The sequence below is a fragment of the Calypte anna genome, chromosome 11 (assembly GCF_003957555.1).
Source record: "Calypte anna isolate BGI_N300 chromosome 11, bCalAnn1_v1.p, whole genome shotgun sequence".
Taxonomy (NCBI): Eukaryota; Metazoa; Chordata; class Aves; order Apodiformes; family Trochilidae; genus Calypte; species Calypte anna.
The window spans coordinates 10,118,266-10,139,867 of NC_044257.1; the positions used below are offsets into that span (position 1 = coordinate 10,118,266).

The 21,602-nt window shown below is 44.0% G+C and overlaps 1 protein-coding gene across 1 annotated transcript in view; it reads right to left on the bottom strand.

The window, feature by feature from the left end:
* SLC7A10 (solute carrier family 7 member 10) overlaps positions 1–21,602 on the bottom strand; it is a 32,197-nt gene continuing 10,595 nt past the window's right edge. The window contains exons 2-11 of the mRNA XM_030458011.1: positions 12,234–12,438; positions 9,502–9,653; positions 8,673–8,798; positions 7,535–7,688; positions 5,910–6,033; positions 5,711–5,814; positions 4,524–4,620; positions 1,297–1,446; positions 770–947; positions 1–125 (exon numbers count right to left, since the gene is read on the bottom strand). Of these exons, the coding sequence (XP_030313871.1) occupies positions 1–125; positions 770–947; positions 1,297–1,446; positions 4,524–4,620; positions 5,711–5,814; positions 5,910–6,033; positions 7,535–7,688; positions 8,673–8,798; positions 9,502–9,653; positions 12,234–12,438 (1,415 nt within the window). The remainder of the gene's footprint in view (positions 126–769; positions 948–1,296; positions 1,447–4,523; positions 4,621–5,710; positions 5,815–5,909; positions 6,034–7,534; positions 7,689–8,672; positions 8,799–9,501; positions 9,654–12,233; positions 12,439–21,602) is intronic.

Here is a 21,602-nt window from a genome sequence, read left to right on the forward strand (position 1 = left end):
TTATTTCTTTGCTGTGGTCTCTCCTGCTGGTCCCAGAGAGCGGGCTGAGGGTGTCTCCTCCTCGGCAGCTCCCCCCTGAGGGTAGACCACAAAACACAGCTTCTGTCCCCAGAACGTCAAGGACTCTGTGAAGAGCAAACACACGGGTGGTTAACTGGGATCCTTAACACTTCTAAACAGAAGTGTGGTGCTGGGACCCTGCAATGTGAGAAGGAGCCTGCAGCCTCCCATAGTGCATCCTCAGAGCAAAACAATTAAAACCCAGACAAATAAAATAGAAGAGTTGGGTGCAGTTTTAATTTTACATAAGTAAGGCTTTCTTTATTATTTGGAAAAAATGCATTGTGCCATGCGGGGCTTGTGCAGCATGACTTGCTGGTGGCACAGTGACAGGAGGAAGGCAAAACTCTCGGCCATTTATTCATTTAATCTTCATATGCTTAAAATTATACCCCTGTGCATCTGCTCTGGGACAAGCTGCCGTGAGTGACCTGAGTGGGTGGGGAGATGCCCAGAGCCATGGAGGGAGGCAAATGTGCCCAGGAACAAAAGAAGCAGTTGCTCAAAGGCAAGTGCTGTCTGATCCCCAAAATGCCACTGAAGCCAGAGGTGCTTTGTGCCCAGGGATTGCTCAGGGCGATGGTTGGACTCGCATCCCAGAATCAGGTGATTCTGGGTTGTTCCAGTACTGATGCATCCATCAAATGTTAAGCAGATCCCTGTGGAGCCATGGACAACCAGTGGCCCCAGGAGCGCGGTGCTGCCTTACCTATTAGCTTATTTACACACTTTGGTTTATTTCTCCAGTAGACTCCAAGAAAAAACACTGGCACTCCAGTTAAAATGATGATGAGTCCAACTCCACAGACGATTGGCTCAGAGTATAAGCTGAAGATCAGCAGAAATGCCCAAAATGCCAGGTAGGTGATGGGGATGAGGAGGTTCACCTGCCAGGAGAGAGCAGAGCAGAGCACAACTGTGCAGAGCACCAGCAGTGGCCGACGGGCCACGGGGGCTCTGGGCAGTGCTGCAGCCTCAGGACCCCACCCTGGGTTGTGCCCTTCTTCCCTCCAGTCATCCTTTCTGCCCATCCCAGCAAATTTACAAGGGGCCTGCTTGTGTATTCTGTTTTTATACTGACGGCACTTTGGGACATGTTTTGGACCTTATAGTATTACCACTACATCAAAAAACCCCACAACTGTTCTTCAAAATGAGAGGATGGAGGGCTTGGTGTGCCTCTCCTGCTCTTTGTGCTGCTATGGTAACCATGAGATTTAGCTTTAACATTGTCACCTTGATAGGTCTGAAGATTTTGGGCTTCTTCCAGCGTAACACGATCAGGCCTATAATTGTCACTCCATAGCAGAGGTAGTTAATAAATGACACGTAGTTGATTAGTGTGTATGTGTCTCCAACCAGCATGATGATAAGAGTGGCCAAACACTGCAAAGAGAGAAGCATTGTCTTACTTGGGTAAAAAATGAGCTTAAAAGCTATAAAACCAAGCAAAGAACCCATAAAAGCAGTTAAACTTTTGTTTATGGCCCCTGCTAGGCATTTGCTCCCTTCTGCAATTTGATGAGCTATTCCTGAGCTGTGCCTGGGGCTGAATGGGGGTTTGGGGTTATCTGGAGCATGCCAAAGTCTGAGACCAGCAGGTCTGTTTATAAATACCCTGGGGTGCTGGCAGAGGTGGCTCTGCTGCCCGTGGCCAGGAAGGCAGGGCTGGCAGAGCTCCCTGTGGCCCTATTCACCCATTTCTGTTGCATGTTATTTTAAAATCTCTTGAACCTTATGGTGAGGACTTGTGATAAAAGAAAGATTTCTTGCAGACTGATGTGTTGTGGTCAGTGCAGTGCATTGTTGCAGGTTAGCTGTATATTATAAAGAATAAGAGCTTTGCCCTTTCCCCCTGCCAGCCCACATCTCATGCTGCGGATGATCAGCATCATTAATCTTTTGAGCATTATTGGAAATTGGCAGGGAGATGGGGACATTTCCATGCCTAGTCTTGCTTGTTCATGCTGTATTCTGCATAGTTCTGTAGAGACACTAGAGCTGGCTTGAGGAAGGGGTTGCTCCTCATGTCCCACACCCCTTCCCCTCCAACACCCAAGGAGCTGAGCCCCTGCCTGCACCATGGGTGCTACAAACCTTGTCTGCTGCTGGCGAGAGCCTGAGGGAAACTAAACATCTAGATCTCTCCATGTAGCTCTCAGGATTTGAGACTGTATTACTCCATGCTCTCTTTTTGCTTATATTCCTTTATTTTAATTAGCTGTTTCAACAGCAAAGTCCTCTCAGGAGGGAGGGCTTCAGCACCACCGGCAGCAGGAGTTATGCTCCACTGCAACCAAAAAACCCTTTGGTCCCTCTGTTCAAAGCATTGCTGGCTTGGCAGGGTTAGGGATTTCAACACCTTCAGCAGTCTGATCCCCAAACAGATATACTATAGGGACAGTGTTTTGTATTGTTGTGCTGTAATATGGCCCCTGCTTTCCTGTGGCCAGCACAGGGTGTTGTACACACACACGACCCTCTCCTGCCACTAACAGGTTTTGCAGCGATGCTGCTGGGAGCAGTGAGATTTCCTGTGTAGGTGACACTGATGTGTCAGATCTGCTCCCAGCGTGGGTGTGATCCCTGGCTGGTATGAGGCTGCTGAGGAGGTGCTGCTCCCCCCATCACCTGGCCACAGCCAGAGAGAGAGAGCCTGCTGCTCCCTGCTATCTCGCAAAAAAAATCCCAGTCTGTTTATTCTACATCTAATTTGCTCCCTTGGTTTTTGAAAAGATTAGTAAAAGTGTAGGTCTGACTGGTCACATTAAAAAGGCCTTTCTCTAGGTACAAAGAACCTTTCTGCATGCAAAGAGGTAGGTGTGGGATTCATTGGAAGGGAAAAAGGAACCTGATGTGTTAATTAGGTTTGCCTGAAGTCTGACCCAGTTTGCTATTGTAGCTGCCTACAGTACGTTTTTATATTTCTATTTGTTAAGAAATTAGTATTTCTTCACAGCATTTGATATACCCTGTGTTGCATTAAAATGCCTTTGGATGATGAATGGATGTGCAGTGTTGGCTCTGTGGTTGGTAACTCAAGGGGATGGTTTCAGCAGAGTGGGGGTTGGTGTACGTCTGATTGATCATGCCTGAGCAGCCTGCTCCTGTCAGGGCTGTTCCCCAGTGGAACAGCTTCTGCAACTCGACTTATTACTTCAGCTGATGCCCTTTTAAGGACAGAGGAGTTCTGCTTCCTCGGCACCAGCAGAGCTGAGCTGCCTGGCAGGATGGGCTCTCTGGATGCTCAGGACAGGGCAGATCTTGGGCACTTTACCCCAAAACCCTGCATGGGTAACATGTGAGATGTTTGTGGTCAGGCACTAAGCCAGGGAATGCCTCAGCTAGATAGGTACTTTCTCATAAAAGTGGAATGTGTAGGAGGATTCTTGGGTGAAATTCGGTCTGGGTGTATTGTGCCAGGATTACTCTTAGAGCCAGATGATACATAAGTGTGCACCTTCCTAGTGCATCTGGGGTCAAACCCTCACTGTTTTGGTATCAGTGCCAAATCTGCAGTTGGCAGCAGTTGATGTAGCCGAAGTTTCAAGCAAATGCCATCCAGGGAATTCCCTCACTTGGACCATGTAGTCAGGGATGGCAGCATAAGGAACAATTTCAGCATCTTCTATGCCACAGTAAAATGCATCATACATTCACTATTGGTAAAACTGTATAAAGCTCTTTGTTTTGAAGAAAAACTTCTTAAGTCATTAGTATAATTTATGCTGTATAAAAAGGTAGAGAAGTCTTCCTGCAGGGGCACACTGGCAACCTGAACAGTCCCAAGCCCACCAAACATTTGGGCCTGTTGGTTTCTGATGTTTGTAGGTGGCTTCTTGTCTGCCTGATGGATTATTCAGCAGAGGCTTTATTCAGGGCTATTGTAATCATTGTCCCCACTTGATTTTTTGGCGCACAGAAAATAAATACCCCTGGTCATCATCCCTCACAAGATGCTTTGTTTGTTTAGAGCACTTTTAGAACACTTTGCCCTCTTCCTGGGACCTACCATGTCTCTGCTTTTGCTGGTGGGATCTAAACCTGCTCTGCTTGAGTGGGATTAGCAGTGGTCATGGACATTTCCAGACGTGTGTGGAAAAGTGGACAAAGTTAATCACTAGAGCTCATATTTTCATAAATGAAGTATCTCTGTTTCAAAAACCAGTCTCTGTCTTTGCTGTGGGTAGGACAAGGGGTGATAGGCTTATATTGCAGCTCAAGTTAGGTGTGAGGGAAGCCCTCTAAGTGTTGGGAGGGACTAAGAGGGATGATTTTGGAGGCTGAAGGCTGCTCCTCTCTGGGGCTATCAGAGCTGCTCAGCCTGCACCCACCAGCAGGCCTTCAGGACAGCTCCCTTCTCCTCCTTTGGGGTAAGAATAACTTTTCCCACTCTTCTCTCTGGGATTCAGTATTTCTAAAAGCAGGTTAGAGGCCAGCAGAGCAGGAGCAGTCAGACTTACACAGACAAGCAGCGCAGGGATGGGTGTGCAGTTCTTGACATGGATCATGGCAAGCAAGCTTGGCAAGTGGCCTTCTCGGGCACCAGAGAAACATAACCTGGAAATAAGAACAGTAACACTGAATCCAATGAGTGTACAACAGCCTTTTTAACATCTAGTCATATAACATCTCTAATCTCAATGGCACCCCTTGGTCTTTTTGTGGAAGGTGGCTGTGGCCAGTGGGTTCTGGGCTGTGACTGGGAAAACCACTTGAGATTCTGTGCAACCTGGAGCAAGTTACTTTAACCAAACCCTTCAGTATATGAGGCCTTTAACAGCTAATGTCACCTGTGGAATGACTGCTCTGAGATGCTGAACTATCTCTGAGGAGGACAGAAATCTGCCCAGTGCCTGTCTGCTGGCCAGCATCACCTCCTTGCCCAGGGTGGGGTGAATATGTGAAGGGTGTGAGGTGATCAGTCATAAATAGTGCAGGCATACAGAATTCTCATAGATAATGTTTCCAATGTCAAAAGGTTTTTGGATAAGGTTTAACTTGCCTTAAGATTTAATTTTTAAGTGCATAATCTGTTATGTATGCACTCAGATTTGTTTCACCTCATTATACTCCTCAAAGTGCAGAGATAAATAACTGTTCCCAGGTACTTAAGACTTGGGCTCCTCAAAATTTTTTTACTATTTTAATTAAGTTCAAACAGGTCAATTAATATAAATAGTCTTTAGACATTCTGGTCCCCCTATCATCAATGTGCACACAAAGTATCTTGCCTGAAAGGATTTTTTACAGCATGGGAATGAAAACCTCTGTAACTGGGAACAGCACCAGGCCCCAAAACTTTTCTTGTAGGGAAGCACAGTTTAGATTGTACCTACTGGAGCTTTATTGATGTAAAATGACTTTGGTTCCATGCTAAAGCCACGTTTAGCTCTTACTATGAGTTATTGCACATTTGAAGATGCTTTCAGTAGTTTGTAAGGATTGTTTCGCAAGAGATTCCGGAATCCAATAGTACATTTGCTGATTCAAAACAGAGCAATTAATAACTGTATGTATCCAACACACCCAACAGTGACCTCATGCTCTACAACATTCAAAATGGCTAGCTAGTATTTCTTTAGCAAATTAGATTAAAACAATCCCTCCCCAAATTAGATAACATTCATAAAATTGTACTCCATCTAACCTTGATGAGGTAAAAAGGTATCCATTTATTCCTCCAAATGTAGATAGGGCCACTGAGACTGGCATAACCCAGGAAAAATAGCCCAGTAACTTTTCACCAAATGTCTAAAGCAACAGAAGGCAGAGAAACTGAAATACACTGCAAAGTACAGAACTGAAATAAAAGTTTGTTTTAGACTTCCAGGGAATGGTTTACTTACTACCGCCACAGCGTTGGAGGACAAGAGCTCTTGGGGTGACATGGCAGTGAAATATGCAATGTTGGTGAACGTATACACAAATGTCACCAATGGGATGGATATGAATATGGCACGAGGTAGGTTCCTAATAAAAGAATTAGGAGGGTAGATAAGAAATTACAGTCATGCACATCAAGAGCACAACAACTGTGTATGGCCCAGGGGGGGTCACCCAGCTGGGTGGGTTCCTGGGCTGCTTCTCTGGAGGGGAACCACACTTCCATCAATTCTTCAAGCTACTGCAGGTTGGAGAAAGCTAAAAGTTCTGTGACACATTGTGTCTGCAAAGGGGAGATCCCTGGGACCAAATCACCAGACCGACGAAAAACAAAATAGCCATTTCTGAATAGCCCTAGATGCAGGCACCAGTGGTGGAATAAAAAGCCTTGTTTTGCTTTACCCTCACCTGCTCTGGAAAAGAACAGGAGACCTCTTTAGAGGTGAACACCTGAACCATTCTGTATCTAACACAATAAAGCATTTTTCTCTTTGTGTCAGGTTTAGAAAAAGTTTTCTAAAAAAGTATTTGACCTTTGTGATTTTGAACAGATTTATTAAAAATGGGAAGGTTTTTTTGGTTCTCCAATTACTTCCTTATATTTTAATTTTCCCTAAGAGGCTGCAAAAATAATATATAAAATCCATCCTTTTTATTTGTCAACTGAGGTCACATTTGCCTTTTTTAATTAATAACTTTTCATTATTAAGCTTTGAAATTGTGCCGGTCCATTAAAATGTTGGTGTTTTATTAAGGGAGCACATTCCACGGTTTCTTTATTCCTGCCAAGATCTCTGGACATTCCCTTTACTACTCACTAATGTGGAGGCATGTACAGAGCCCCTCGGAAGACTGCAGCTGTAATTCATTGCCATTCAGTCTGTGTAATAGCTTAAACTACTTCTTGTTTAATTGCTGTGTGTATTGAATACCCAGAAATAACTCGCCCTCCAAGAGCTGCTCTAGGCCTTCATCGTTCTGCTTCATCAGATCAGAAATGCTGAGGAGTTTGAGCTTTGCTTTACTAAACTAAAATTCACTTTCCCTCCAGCTTTGTCAGCCTGCTCATGATAAATCCTTCCCCAGCCCCATCCTGCACCCAGACCAGCAGTGACCCAGCGTTGGTCACCCCAGCTGGGGCAGGGAGCACTGCCCTCACCACACAGTGACTCTCTAACCTTTCAGGTGTCTGTGGAAAAGCCCCTTTGGGTGAAGAAGCCAAGCAACTTCCCATGTAATTCAACATCTTTCTAATAGTGGTGATTCTTCCCATAGGTACCTGTGTGGCATCTCATCACTGGTTAATTTTCTGCTGTAGAAGCAGTGTGTGATTGGATAGTGCCACAGAGATAATACTTTGCTGATAAGCTGATGTGACAGCCTTGTGCAATATATCCTTAAATTTCAGTGTTTTTGAACTCCCCTGCTATCTTTTCTAAACAGAAGATATCTCTCACTCCTTTAGGGAGACCAGTCCCATAGACATGAAATGACATTGCTGAACCTTATGAAATTAATAATATTACCAGCTAGCTCCAATGTCTCTGCCCTTCAAGAAAATGCAGATGGGATGGAAATGGATACTTGCCTGCGGGGATCAACCAGTTCTTCTGTTACATAGTTCAAGAAGTTCCAACCACTGAAGGCAAATGACCCTTGAAGAAAAGCTAATGCTAAATGCCCCACTGTTGGAGTCATCCAAAAATTGAACGCGTTGCTGGGTGTCAGCTCTTTGTAGTTTCCTGCACAGAGAGCACAAGCAAGAGGTTAAAACACTCCTAGAGAAGTGTTACCTACTGGGGGTACCAGGAAATGGGTCAATTTTGAGGTTCTAGTCTTTTATTTTTGTCCTTTACTGGCTTTGGGACTTCATGCTCTAGAGGTCTCCATGGGCTGACATTGTGGAATGGTGTCTGGGGGAGGAGGTTGGGGCTGTGCACAGGGGTGTCCCTTGCTGCACTCTGACCCAGAGGTGGTGTCACAGTGCCACCCATGGGACCAACACACTGTCTGAGCATGGCTCCTTGACAGGGCTAATTCATACCTGTCTCTACTGCTGTTTTCTTTTACAGGAGTTTGGTGGTGTTTAGTAGAAATACTGAAAATCACAATGCCTGTGGGGCTGGAAGATTTGTCAAGATTATGGGACTGTTTCCACTGAGAAAACAAGTTCTACGGTCTCTGTAAGTTTCATATTTCATCTTCCTTTACATGACTCATCATATACACAATATAAACATTGTGAGCCTTTTGTGTTTTGTGCTTTCCATTATGTTGGTGAATCAGTGAGACCTTTTTTTTTTCTTTTTGCCTGTTTTTGACTTTATAAGTGACTTTTTTTTTGTAAGAAATTGGACCAATGCCCAAAATGAAGCAGGTACCTTCCTGCCCAGAATAACTTACTTATTTTACACCCAGAGCTCTTCAAATTTAAGGAACATGGAACAGATGGAAAAAATTCAGTAATTATTCTGAAACATTGATAGCTTTCCTTATTTATCCTATCAAAACTGACAGAGTGGCTGAAAAGAGACTCGTTTTAAGGGGACACAGCTGATTTCTCTGTGCCATACTTTTCCACAGCAGCGTGAGTATAGAGCCCCTCATCTTGGCATACCCCAGGGCCTCTGTTGGGTCAGTTTGTAAGGCGGGAACAGCAGAGTCAGTGGGGAAAATAAAGTCTACCAACAGTACCATACCCATGTTAGAGCTGTCTCACAGAGTACCTTTAAAGATCTGTATGAAGCCCACAATAATGATAAGGGCCAGGGCTAAGAGTTTTCCTGCTGTGAATATATCCTGAATGCGTGTTGCCCATCGAACACTGGAGCTGTTCACCCAGGTCAGGAGAACTGGAGAGCAAAAGATTGAATTCAGTGAAATTAAATGTTTATTTATTAACACACAGTCAAAGCTTTAAAAACAGACTAATGCATTTAATCCTGCATGGAGCTCTAGCATTGCTGGAAGCAAGGGTGAGGAGAAGCATTGCCTTTCCCTGGGAGCCACCCAGCTGCAGGGACATCCCTGGCAGATGAGGCACTGCTGGTTGGGGCTCAGCTTTGGTAACAGTGCCTCTGTGTGCAGGGATCTCCGCCATCTTATGGAAACAGTGAACATTCCCCATAGCTCTGGTTCACTTCTGCCAGCCCTGCAATTAAGGCAGAGTAGGTGTGTCTTGTGCTTTCTACATGCTTACATTTGTGAATGTAAAAGAAGATTAGGAAGGACTCAAATGGTGGTGGGTAACCCATGCTGATGGGACAGCTGTGCGGGGTGCCTGTGTCTCTGCAGGGAGCACAGCACTGTCTTATCCCATGAGCACCCCTGCTGCCACTTTCTCTGGGACCTGCAGGGATTCAGGCACTGCTGAGCCTTGCTGCAGGCAAGTGGGAAGGAACTGATTATCCCACAGCAGTCATAGTGCCTCCCCTGGGACTGCCCTGCTTGCCTTTGGGTGGTGGCCATGACCCCAGCCTGGCTGCAGCAGCCCCTTGAGTGCTCCCATGCAAACCCCAGGCAAGCTCTGTGTGTGCACAAGAAGCAAATACTCACGTAAACACACCATGGAGAGGATCCTGGAGGCATTATAGGGGGGGATACAGTTAGGGAAGACAGGCTGCAGGACATAGTTTGAGAAGGTCAGTGCAATGACAGCCAGACTGGTGGGGTACATGATAAGCACCGCGCTCCAGAGCAGCAGAAACCTGAAAAGACAAGAAAAGCACAAGAAATAATGCTGGGGTCTGGCAGAGGAGGTGATGCTTGGTTGGCTGTGCTGCACTTTGAGATGGCTCCTGAGGCACTGGGAACAAGCACCTTTGTCCCAGTCAAACCTAAGTCACTTACTTGTGCCTCTCTTCATCCCTTTTCCCAAGTTCCCAGCACAATCTACATTTTAAATTAAACATTTTAAAGTAAATCACAATTTAGAGAAGTATGGAAGAGTGAGGATTATGCCCAGTGAGCATGCCTTGATTCAGCTCTGTACATCATAGCAAAAGCATCTCTTTAGCTCCTGGGCTGATGTCACCAGAGTAGGCACCAACCTCTGCACTGGAGCCATCTGTGAAGGGTTTCAGCAGAACCCCCATCTGCAGGTCAGATGCACTCTTGGGGTTGCTACCAGCTCCCCAACACTCATTGGAGTGTTTCTTTTCACCATCCAGGTTGTCTCTGTGACCTGGGAAACTGAGTGTTGCAATATTCTACACTAACCCAGCCAGGGTCCTCCTGGACTGGTCACCAGCCTGCAGCTGCTGCTGAAGGTGACTGTACCCAATGAGATGCCCTTGCAAACTCTCTTGTAGAAAGGAATAAACAGCATGATTTTATTTGGGTCTCTAATAGCCTAGAGGACTTGGTGAAACTGATTGTTAGGCATGTATTTGGGATGTGTCTGTACTCCTAAGAGGATCTCACATTAGATATAAAATATCATGGAGTCAAGCAGCCTATGAAAATAAAAAAATCAGAGTGTAACCTGCTGGTGTGCCACTGACAAAAGAAAACAGTTTTAAGTAGATGCTGTAATACAGATCACCTTATCACAGGAAAAGATGAACTGGTTTAAGAAGTCTGAGCTAGTTTGAATTATCATTAGTATTATCCTAGAGTGTTGAAACAATTATTGCCTTTGGAAACTTCAAGTTTTTGCAACAACCAAAAGGAAATGTAGAAGTATATTTGAAGTATATTTTACTTGCAGTTTGGAGTGACACTTATGAAAGCTTTGGCTTAGAGGTCTCTGATTTCAATACTATTGATTTTTAGGAAGAATGCATGTTCATTTGTCAGTCACTGCTAGTGAAGCAGCTGCAACAGTTGCGGTGTTCTTGTTGAGCATTTAGAAGAAACTGCATTTACCAGAAATGCACTAGTGAGTTTTTCTTGAAGCTGAATCTATTAATTGTCTTCTGCAATAATAGATTTTAGGCCTATTACTTACTTTTTTGGGTGATGTTCTTTTAATGACCTCTCTAGCCATGCAAGCCTGTGTGCATGCCAGGTGAGCTGTGCTCAGATGGCTCCAGCAGCATGGGATGGGACACACTCCCTGCAGTCAGTGTGCTCACACACAGAAATGCTACCTAAAACAAAATGATTTCTGAATGAAGATGAAAGCAGGAGACTGCTCTCTGCCTGGTGGGACAGGAACCCTCTCTTGCCACCTCTTTCTCCTCTGGCTGGAACTGCTGGGTTCTGTCCCTTCTTGTAGAGACAGCTCCAGATGAGTGTTGCCTGCACTACTGCTTTCAGCAGCATTTCACACACTGTCCTTTAGCTGGACATGGAGCTGCAGTCAGAGCTCCTGCCAGCTCAGGAGATGGCCTTGTCCTACTTCTCTGTTATCCCATTTACCTGTTTACATCACACCTATCAGTATTATGATCATTTTTATTTATGCTGTCAATACTGCCAAGCACAGAAGCTGGGGCATGCAGTGCTCCAATGGTTGTTAGAAACAAACAGCACTGCTTTGTTCCTTTTGCTGAAAAACAACAAACAAGGAGGATTTTTTCAGGGCAGGGACAAGACAATAGAAGTGAAAATGTCCTGGTCTGGGTGTGTATAATACTTGCTCCTGTCCTAAACATCTCAGTGGGGGTAGACCAAACTATCCAGGTTTTTTGGGAAAATCCTTTGTCAGATGCACTAAAGCTTTGTGTGATGAATGTTGTTATTTGCTGTAGAAGGAATAACTCAGAATTAAAAACTGAGTTTAGGAGGAGAAGCAGTGCTTTTTGTCCTTCAGAGAGGTGCAGTGCAGGCTCCCAGAGTGCTGCTTTCAGCTGGGAGCCCCACATGTGAGTGCGGGCAGGGAATGGGGTTCTTCCCAAGTGGAAAACTGGAAGCACTTGTGAGAGCTCCCCACAGCTGCAGGTTTTTGGTGGTGGCTCAGCAAAGTGTAGCCTGAAGCAATGTCAGTTACAGGAGGACTTTGGTTTATACTAAGTAGCTCCAGTCTGGCTTCCCTGGTTCTTGAAGCTTCTCAAAACAAGGTTCTGATCAGTCATTACTGGCAGGCAGGAATGTCACTTGGACACAATGACATTTACAGCACTATTCCTTTCTGTCATAGATTTTATTGGGTCAGAGAGGAAAGTGAAAGGGTCTGAAGCTTTGCATAGGGCCAATTTGGTATTTCTACTGAGAACAGAAAGAATGGCTTTGCAAAAGCATTTTATTGACAAACGTTGCCTGACTATGCCAAGTTAGATGTCTTTTCCACACTTAATATACTTAATATAAACATGTGTTCAAATTTAGAGAGATAGAGTACTTACCCAGCTAAGCCACCAAAAATCTCTGTGACGTAGGAATAGTCCCCTCCTGATTTGGGGATAGTAACTCCCAGCTCAGCATAACAGAGCGAGCCCAGGGCAGCCACCCCACCGCCAAGCACCCAAACAATGAGAGCCAGTCCTACTGAGCCAGTGTGCTCCAAAACTCCTTTGGGTGAAATAAAGATCCCAGAACCAATGATATTACCTAGAAATGACAGAAGGTTTGCAGTGAGGTAAATGAAAGCAAGAAAAGAACTTTTCTTTTTAAAAAAAAAAAAAAAAAAAAAAAAAAAGCAAACAAACCCACAGCCCCCACCCAAGCAAACACCCCTCACAAAACCCTCTCTTCCAGATTTTGCTGAGTTGTGTTTTATCTGAGCTCAGCCTGGGGAAAGCATTGCTGTTTATCAGCAATCAAGGATGGAGAGTGTGTGCTCAGCTCTGCTGGAGTCCAGTAAGTCTCAAGTGTGCAGCTCCATTTGCTGCTGGTGGTTTTGTGGCATGAACTGGGACAGCTGCTGTCACCTGCCATGCCCAGTGTTTTACTGAAAGGAGTTAGAAGCTTCTTTGTAATGCAGATCTTCATCATCTCCTGAAAGGAATCCAGACAAAGCCCATCTTCACATGTAATGGGAAGTTGAAAAGCCCTCTGTTGTATTATCTATAATGTAGAGGCCAAGAGGCACTTTTGCCACCAGGGCAGGTTTAGGACTGTGCTTGAAATTACATCTCTAAGTCTCAAGTATTAGAAATGAATTAACATTTTATATTGCAATACCTGTGCTGCTTAGTCATTGCCCATAGATTTTAAGGGGATATTATGACTGAAATATTAAACAGTGTGGACTTTGTCTTACTAATTTTGTTTAATGAGTGTGCGAGCTGAGGCAGTGCTGGGTGTAGAAAGGGAGTGCTGGATGTCACAGATGCTCTTTGTTTGCACAGGGTCAGGGCACGGTTGGCCTCTCAGATCAGTGGGAACCATTCAGCAAGAGGTGCTTCAAAGCTGCTCAGGGTCTGGAAGGAGGTATTTTTTGTCAGTCTTGGGACTTTTTCAGCAAAACCTCATTTGGGAACACCTTTTGCTAAAAGGATGTGGAGTCCCTGCTGGTGTTTTTGTTTGTTTGTGTTTGTTTGTTTGTTTTTTTAATACCTAGAAAGTGCTTTTGATCCAGGGAACAAACATAAAGCAAACATGCTTTTCTGGTAGGCTGGTATTGCCCTTTTCTGAAGCTGTACTCAATCTTGAATTTCAGCTGTAAGGGAAATACTTGCCTTAGGAGTTTGAAAACTGTCTTGACAAAGTCTCTGGCACTGCTGCGTGCTGCGGTTGTAACTGCTGTACTTGTGCATATGGAGGAAGTCCTTACATTATAGAAGATCTGTAAAAATGATCCTTTACCTGCCAGCATAGATAGCTCTGCATTGCTATTTTTCACAATAAATGCACCTGGAAATACTGCAGCTTTGAGAGAAGCCAGTGATATTTTGGGGAGCATACTGAATTCAGCACATCCTGCTTTTCACCGTGACAGAACTGTGAGCTTTAATTTAATCTTTGAGATAATAGGACAGTATTCATTCCTGTTCTGGCAACATCAGTGCTGAACATACAGGGATTGCCCAGAGAGAGAATAACCCATAAATGAATCTCCTGGCTCCTCTCACACCCTCTCCTCCTGCTCAGTGCTCTTTTACCTTACCTCAGGTTTGCTGCTATTTTCAGCACCAAACAGCAGATACAAATACCCCTCTGTCAGCAGGCCCTTGGCAAGAGCTTCCACCCCCATGCTCTGTCACTGTTTTCTTGTGTCAGTACGTGGAGAATGGAGGATGCCATTTGGATTTTATCCTAACTGATAATGGACAAGAAATCTAGCAAATGTTCAAGCTGGTGTGCAGTGTTGTAGCAAGGTGTCTCTGCAGACCTGTGCTGTGTGGGGCTGCAGGGGTGACCCCCAGATGCTGCTGTGCCCACAGGCTGGCAAGGGGAGAGCTGACTGTGCCCTGGCTTTCTGTGCCTGCTCAGCTGCCCTGTTGTGAAGGGCAGAGCTGTGGATGGGCTGGGGAGGTGCAGGAATGGGGAGATAAGCAGTGGGAAGCAGTGTGACCCACACCATGCTGTGAGGGACGTGGGTAAGAGAGGGATGAGCCTCAGTGAGATGTAACCACAGAGATAAGGTGGTGGCAGTCATCTCACATGGCAATGATAAAGTGCAGTCTTGGTGCATAGACAGAAAGTCTGTGGTGTGCTTTTTAAAATGTTTGTATTTGGCTTTGTCAAAGCCCTGGATATGTCTGTGCTTTGGGTTTCTGCTGCTAGGAAAGGGCACTGCTTGTCCCTGGGTGCTGGGCATAAAGAGGCTGTCACTTAAACTTAAATTGCTGTGGGGAGGGGGTGTCTGTAGCACACTGGGCTTAGAGTAACAGCCTCCTGCTAGGGCATGACTGCCAAAGCAGTCCTCTGTGTGTGCAAGTCTGTATGGAGCTGGAAATATCTACTACTTTTGTTATTTACGGGTAAGGCTTTCTGGATGCAGCTACCTGAGGGAGCAGGACAAGAAGGAACAGGCAGCCTTCTGGATGGTCCTTTCATACAAACATTCACAGGGATGTTTTTATTAGATTTTTTTTTAAAATGTGATTAATTACTTCATCTAGTGCCCTTTATGAATGAATATGTGCTAAGGCAAAATTCTCTTCCAGCCTCCTTCTGGGTTTCCTATTATTTTGCTCTTTCAACATGTGCAAAAGCCGTATCGGCAGGAGTGGAAGTGCTACACCCCTTCTGGAAACAAAATGTTCTTATGGAAACCTGCCATGAATGTGGTAAATGTGCCTGGGAAGTACCTTTGCTTCATTTGATGTAAGACATGCTTAAAAATAGATAGAGTGGAGATGCTGAAATGCTCCAATGAGATATCAGTAAGTGCATGATGAGAAGCAGAGTTTTCAGGAGGTCTCATGTTCCTTATCAGAAGTTCCTTGGCCAGAAGACTTAGCAGTAAGGCACATGCTTTACCTACAGTAGGTATTTTAAAGCAAGCCTTGGTCAGCAGAAACAAGGGAATTTGATGAACAACTCTACAGCAAGAAAGAAATAGGCAGTACAGTTCAGGGAATCCCTGGTTGCTGTATCACCATGCCAGGGATAACTTGTTTCAGATTTACTAGCACTGGTACTCCTGATACTCACTGCATTTTTTTTTTCCTAAGATGTGAATAGATGGAAAAAAAAAACTCTCCTACTTGTAACACAGCCACTTTCTGTGCTCCTTCATGGCCTCTACTAGAGTTTCTTGCTACAAAGCTATCTCTTTGAACTGAAAGGAAACTAATGCCCACATTGCATATATATTCATGCCACAGACGTATCTTATAAATATAATAGATAAAACAAATCTGCCCATGTGCCATAATATCTATTGTTCATGGCAGGGAACTGGGTGTGAAATAAGCTCAGGCTGTGCTATCAGCCAAGCTCCATCTGTGAGCTGAGAATTAGGGAATGGGGCTTTACTGAAAAAACTGATGTTGTTGGTTTGCCTCTGGCTTTTGAACACTTTTGAATGTAACTATGGGAGCTGAAACTCATCTTTTAAATGAAAGCTAAATTCTTATTAAAACACTTCAAGGACTGCACTTTGAAGGAAAGCACTAAATATTGCTGTGCTTGTGAGAAAATAAAGGGACTTGGTAATACTTTGCATATTCACTTAGCATGCAAAATCCTTAGGGCACCTTTTATTTATCTCCAGCACAACCAACACAGACTGTAAAAATAATGGATCTTGTAGCCTGTAGAAAATATTTAGTAATTCTTCAGGAATGGCCTTACTGATCATATTTAGAGATCATGTTTCTGATAAAATGAAGCAATTTCCTGTGTGGTTAGCAAAGAAAAATATCACTCATGCTTTTTTTACTGCTTGTGCATGTCATTAAAGATCTCTGTTACACATCTGAAATTCTGAATGGGTCTGTATTATGGACTAGAAATTTGTCTAAGCAGCTCTTTCCCCTACAAAGGGGAACATTAACAACACAGAAATTTAATTTATTTTTTTTCCCTGCAGTAAGGTAAATGATTCTGTGACTGGTTGTTCAGTGAAGGACTACAGCAGGCACTGTTTCTGAAAAACTGTATGGTTTGTGGGCATAAATCCTACCAGACTCCTGCTTTCATTGAGTGCTGCTGGTACTCCAGAGCCCAAGGTGGGTCACCCAGCACTTGGTGGCTGATTGCAGGTACTGACATGGGGAGGACATGATGTTGGAAGGCAGAGGGAAAGCTTACATTACCCAGGCATCCTGCTTCCTTCAGCATTGCTGTGCAGGCATGTCCCATGTTTATAGAAGCAGAGCAGCAATTGGGAAGACAGCATTCAAACAGAAATCGGCATCATCAAGGATTGTATCTCCAGCCACATAGTGGGTGTTTCATTGATACAATTTAAGAGATGCTCTGTGTTTATGTCTGGGTATCTTGGCTATAAAGAGGAAGTCCAGCATCCTTTCTCAGTGCCAGTGTGGGGAATGTGAGCCATTATTTGTCATTTCTTTTAAATGAAGTGGTAGACAATGATATTTTTTTCTTTAAAAATGAAACGTTTGAGACCAATCTGGTTTCAGTTACAGCTTTCTTTTGGTACATTGGTATACTGCAGCCTAAACAGCAGATACAGTTTTCCCTGATAGCTGTGAATAGAAGAATAACCAAAAGTCCATCCATCCTCTCAGGACTCCCACATCTAAGTAGACATTGTTACAATGACAGTCTGTGTCCTGGCTTAAAATAGCTCTCTTATAAACAAGTGCTGAAGCTTTACATCCTGCTTGGGAATTAATAAACAAATATATCTTATTTGAGTATGAAATATTGTAAAGATTTCAGATTAAGCCAGCAGGAATAATGCTTTATGAATCAGTTAAATCCAAATTAAATATGACATAGATTACATTGATAATAGCAATGCTATAAATCACTGTGGGTATTTTTATATTTATTTAGCAGAAAACTAAACTAAGCAGCCTCCAGTCCAGCCAGTTGCCAGTTTCTAATTGGGTCTCAGGAGTTAATCACTCTTAATTGAGGACAGTAGTGACTGCTTTTGATTGTCACTGCCTTGTTTGGGAACTCAGGGCATGGCACAGCTACAAAACCAGCTGAGGAGTAACATGCATAGCTCATGATTTTGGTGCTAACCATAAATGTTGTGGCAGCACAGGCAGTCCTACAGGCTCTACTTATTTCCAGGAAATAAACTTGCTGCTCTCTGCTCTGGGTGACCTCAGGCTCTGCCCTGACCCCCTCACCAGCACGGTGGGACTGGCAGCACTGAAGGGGATGGACGGGCAGAGTGCTGCTTGGCCTTTGCCCAGCTCCTGTACAGATTATTAAGAGAAGTATAGCATTTAATACAAGAGATTCTAAGTGCCCACTCTGCCCCCTGCCTTTAAAATACGAAGGGTAAATCATCTCAATGAATCAAGCAGTTTGGCTTAAAAAACCCACCAGAATATAAGGACTCTCCCGAATTAAGATCAGCAAACACTCTAAATGTGGTTTGTTTTTTTTTTTAATCTCTAGTTAAGCATGAATTTAGGCTGTGTGGCAGTGTTTTAGATGTTTCATGTAATGGTCTTGAACTTTTTTGTACTTAAAATAGCAATCGGAAAACTCATAATGAAAGATGGATGATGAAGAAAATAACCTACAGGGCTTAGCATTAAAGTAATAGCCATTTAACTTCATATGTGAGTAGAAGAATATTACTATTGTACCACTGGAAGATGAATTACCTCTCCTCTGCTAACATACTTGTAAAGGAAAAACTGAAAAATGGCTACAAAATAAGGGTGATAATTTAATGTCTCTGGGGATTGGTGTTTAACAAAATTAAATTATCTTAAAGCCTGACTTAATTTCAAATATTTATGTTAAAATTCCTAGCAAGTAAGAACATGACCAGTCATTACAAACTAATTCCAGCATTCCAACTGGATTTTACTGGGTTAAGAATTTATAATCTGATTATGCTACACTCAACTTTAAAGATTGCAGAAATTAAGCTTCTTAAAATCCTGACAAAAGTGTTTTCTTTAACTTGTCGCAGATTTATAAACAAGATGTTTGCCTTTTAAGGACTAAAATACAGGTGAGGCTCAAGAGGACCCAAAGAACCAGGTTTCTCTAACAACGAAGGTGTGGTTAGCACAGAAAACTGGGTAAAGGAAAGTAAATATAACAGGAATAAATTTAATAATAACAAATGTGGTCTTACAGAGGGTGTGACTGTCTGCTTTTGTACTGGGGTTATATTTTGTTATAAGCATAAGTTACTATGAAGGTTTGAATTCACATTATATATTCAAATGTAATATCTCTATATTAAAATGAGCTGTAGCCTCCTCACAATCTTTTCACGAGTAGAACATTTAATCTGCCAACCTCGGTTTCCTGCAAAAATCTTTAATTTAGGAAAAAAAATTCTTTTGTGAACGGAAAACCCCAAAGAAACCTGGTCGGGTTCTCCAACCTTCCCCTTTTCTCCGGGGAGCAGCAGCGCGGGCGAGCGGGCAAGAGGGGTCCCCGGCCGCATCCCCTCGGGCCCCCCCGGCCGCATCCCCCGGTTTCCCCGGCCCGGTCTCCCCGGTCCCCGGGCGCCCTCTCCAGGCCGCGGGGGGCATCGCCCCGGCCCGCTGGCGGCCCTGCGGGTGAGCAGCGCTGCAGTGCCATCAACTGGGAAACTGGAGGGACTGGGAAGCGCCTGTTCCCTGAGCCGCTCGGGAAGAGGCGGTGCGGATGGAATAACCAGAATTGAAGGGAATGTTGTTGTGCCTGTCACATTTGGTTTGCTGTTTTCCCCTGTGTAACTTTAATCATTCTGTCCGCAAGGTGACTGCGTGTCTCTCCCCATTCAGAGAGGAGAAACTGTTTTCTTGAAACTTTAAAAACGAAAAAACTGATTAAATTGCAAAGAGAACCGATAGCAAGTGGATCCTGCTTGTATGTGAAGGCTGCTCTGAGGTGCTTCTGGGGGGTGTGCTAGCCAGGGCTGTCGCCATTAGCTGAAAAATTCATAATCTAGAGGAGAGAAAAACTTGTGAGAACTGCTAGCCTCAGTCTTCCTGGGACCTTTATAGCCTGGGTCCATTTGAAAAGCTTTTTTAAAGGCAGTAGGCTGCATATTTGGCTCTGGCTTAATGGTGTTTAAGCTGTTTAATAATGACTAATAGTTTGGAATGACTTTCTACCAGCAGTGGAAGGCAGCCTTGGAGAAAAGCTGTACTTGCAAAACCTGTGAGGTGTGTTCATGGGACTGTAGCATGTTGCTTCTTAGCTAAAGTTGCTGGTACCACATGAAGGTTGGGCCTCAGACCAGTCCAGCCTCTGCCAACATACCCCAGTAGCTTAAAAATAAAATGATGTGGTGATTTAAAAACTTCTACTTTTCTGAAAGGAGATTTTCTTATATATCTTCTTTGTAGAATTAGTAGTAATTTGTCAGTGTTTTTCTTCTACTCGAAGAAGGCTACACAGAGAAAATTTCATCATGAAAGCTTTTAAACCTGTGTTTTGATAACATGATCATCACAAAATAATCTGCTACTTGAAAAAACAGTCAAAGTTACATTGGCAGGTGCTTTAACTGTAAATCACTAAACTGAAAAAAGGTATGATGTGGGGATATTATCACTATACGTATTTAAGAGTCAAATGATTGCTTAACCAAAATCAGCAGCACTTGAAACTCTAATCCCATCTGCTGCTTGCAAGCACCCAGCTCTCCTGAGTATGCATGTGAGAATACACTGGGTATGACAGATTAATTCACAAATCTGTGTGTTCAAAATTTGCAGGGTGTAATTTTATCACCTGGAAGAAACATGATTATGGCCATCAGTCAGTGCTGGTGCCCACCTGCAAATGACTCCCTGTGGCCGGAGACCAAACATTCAGATGTTGTGTGTAAAAGACAGACCTGATCTATGGTAGGTAAAATAGTGAGATGATGAGGATCAGACCTCTTAGGAGCATGTGAAATAATAAAGGTAAAGACAGATGCCTGATAGTGCATGTTGGCTTTTTTTTTTTTTTTCTTGAGTAGTGGTGCTGCAGTGTGCTCATATCAAAAGAGAAGTTTAAGCCTGTATGATAGGGATTTTTGTTGTCCTAATTGAGAACTCCTTGAGAACTCCTTTATTCTGCTAATCCTTTCAGTGGCTGCAGGCTCTGTCTGCTCTTTTCAGGCACACAGACCACTGCTTTATTTCTCTGCTCCTCTGTTCTGACTCTTGTCACTTGGTCTGATTTCTCTACTTCCTTAACTTCTGACTTGTTCTCCTCTTCTCTTGCCAGTGTAGGATATGTGGGCTGCATTTCATTACCATGGAGAGCAAATTTCAGCCATCGTGCCTTCCTCTATACACTGCAATGATAAGGCAGAAATATTGGGGAAAACCTTCTCCCAGGGGACGTGTGGCATTTTCCTTGGGATGTTCTCAAAGGAGTAACACTGAGGCAAGCTCTGGCACACTGCCACACTGAAAGCAGCCCGTGTAGAAGTAGGACTGTGTGTCCTGGGTGGGGATTATTCCCAGCCACCTTTGCTGAGCTTTGTATTGCACCTTTCCTTTGCCTCCTTCTTACTTGAGTAGGGTCTAGAGCAGGGCAGTGCTGCCAGGAGAATATGAGGGGCTCCCATGGAGAGCTGCAGAGCAGATCTTTTGGGTGAGTCCAGCTGTATCACCACTGGCAGCACCTGCTTGATCGTGGGGAACCAGGGGGCTCAAGCTTTACCTGCTTGACTGTGGGGCCTCAGCATGTAAAGGGGTACTGTGACCCTTGAAGCCAAGCCAAGAGAAGGCTCCACCCTTCCACAGGTTCCAAAGAGAAACTGAATGCTAAACTGCCATTGAGGGATGCTGAATGAAACCACTCTAATGCTCTAAAATCCCTGGATTTCCCTGGTAAGAAAGTGCAGCACTGAACACTGCTTTCTATAAATAGTGCAGTTTTAGTATTAGCCCTTCTGAAGTTTCTGTGCTCTCTGAACCTCAATATCCCTCCTTACTTGAAGTTTTACTTGCAAACGGTGGAATGTCATTAAATCCACTGATGTAAAAAAAGGGCAGTTCCTGGTGCCCTGCCTGCATGCATACTAGAGGAGGTCAGGATCTTCTCTAGGATCCCATGTGACTGACTTCTTCCAGATATCCTGATTTAAGGAAAAGCAACTGATAGTGGGAGCTGAAGAACAGATGCCAGCCCATTGAAATAGATTTAATGTGTGTCCCCTTGGCTGAGAAATTCGCAAGAGCCAGTGGTGCTTCTTGGACACCTCTAACACTGCAAATCATTGCACC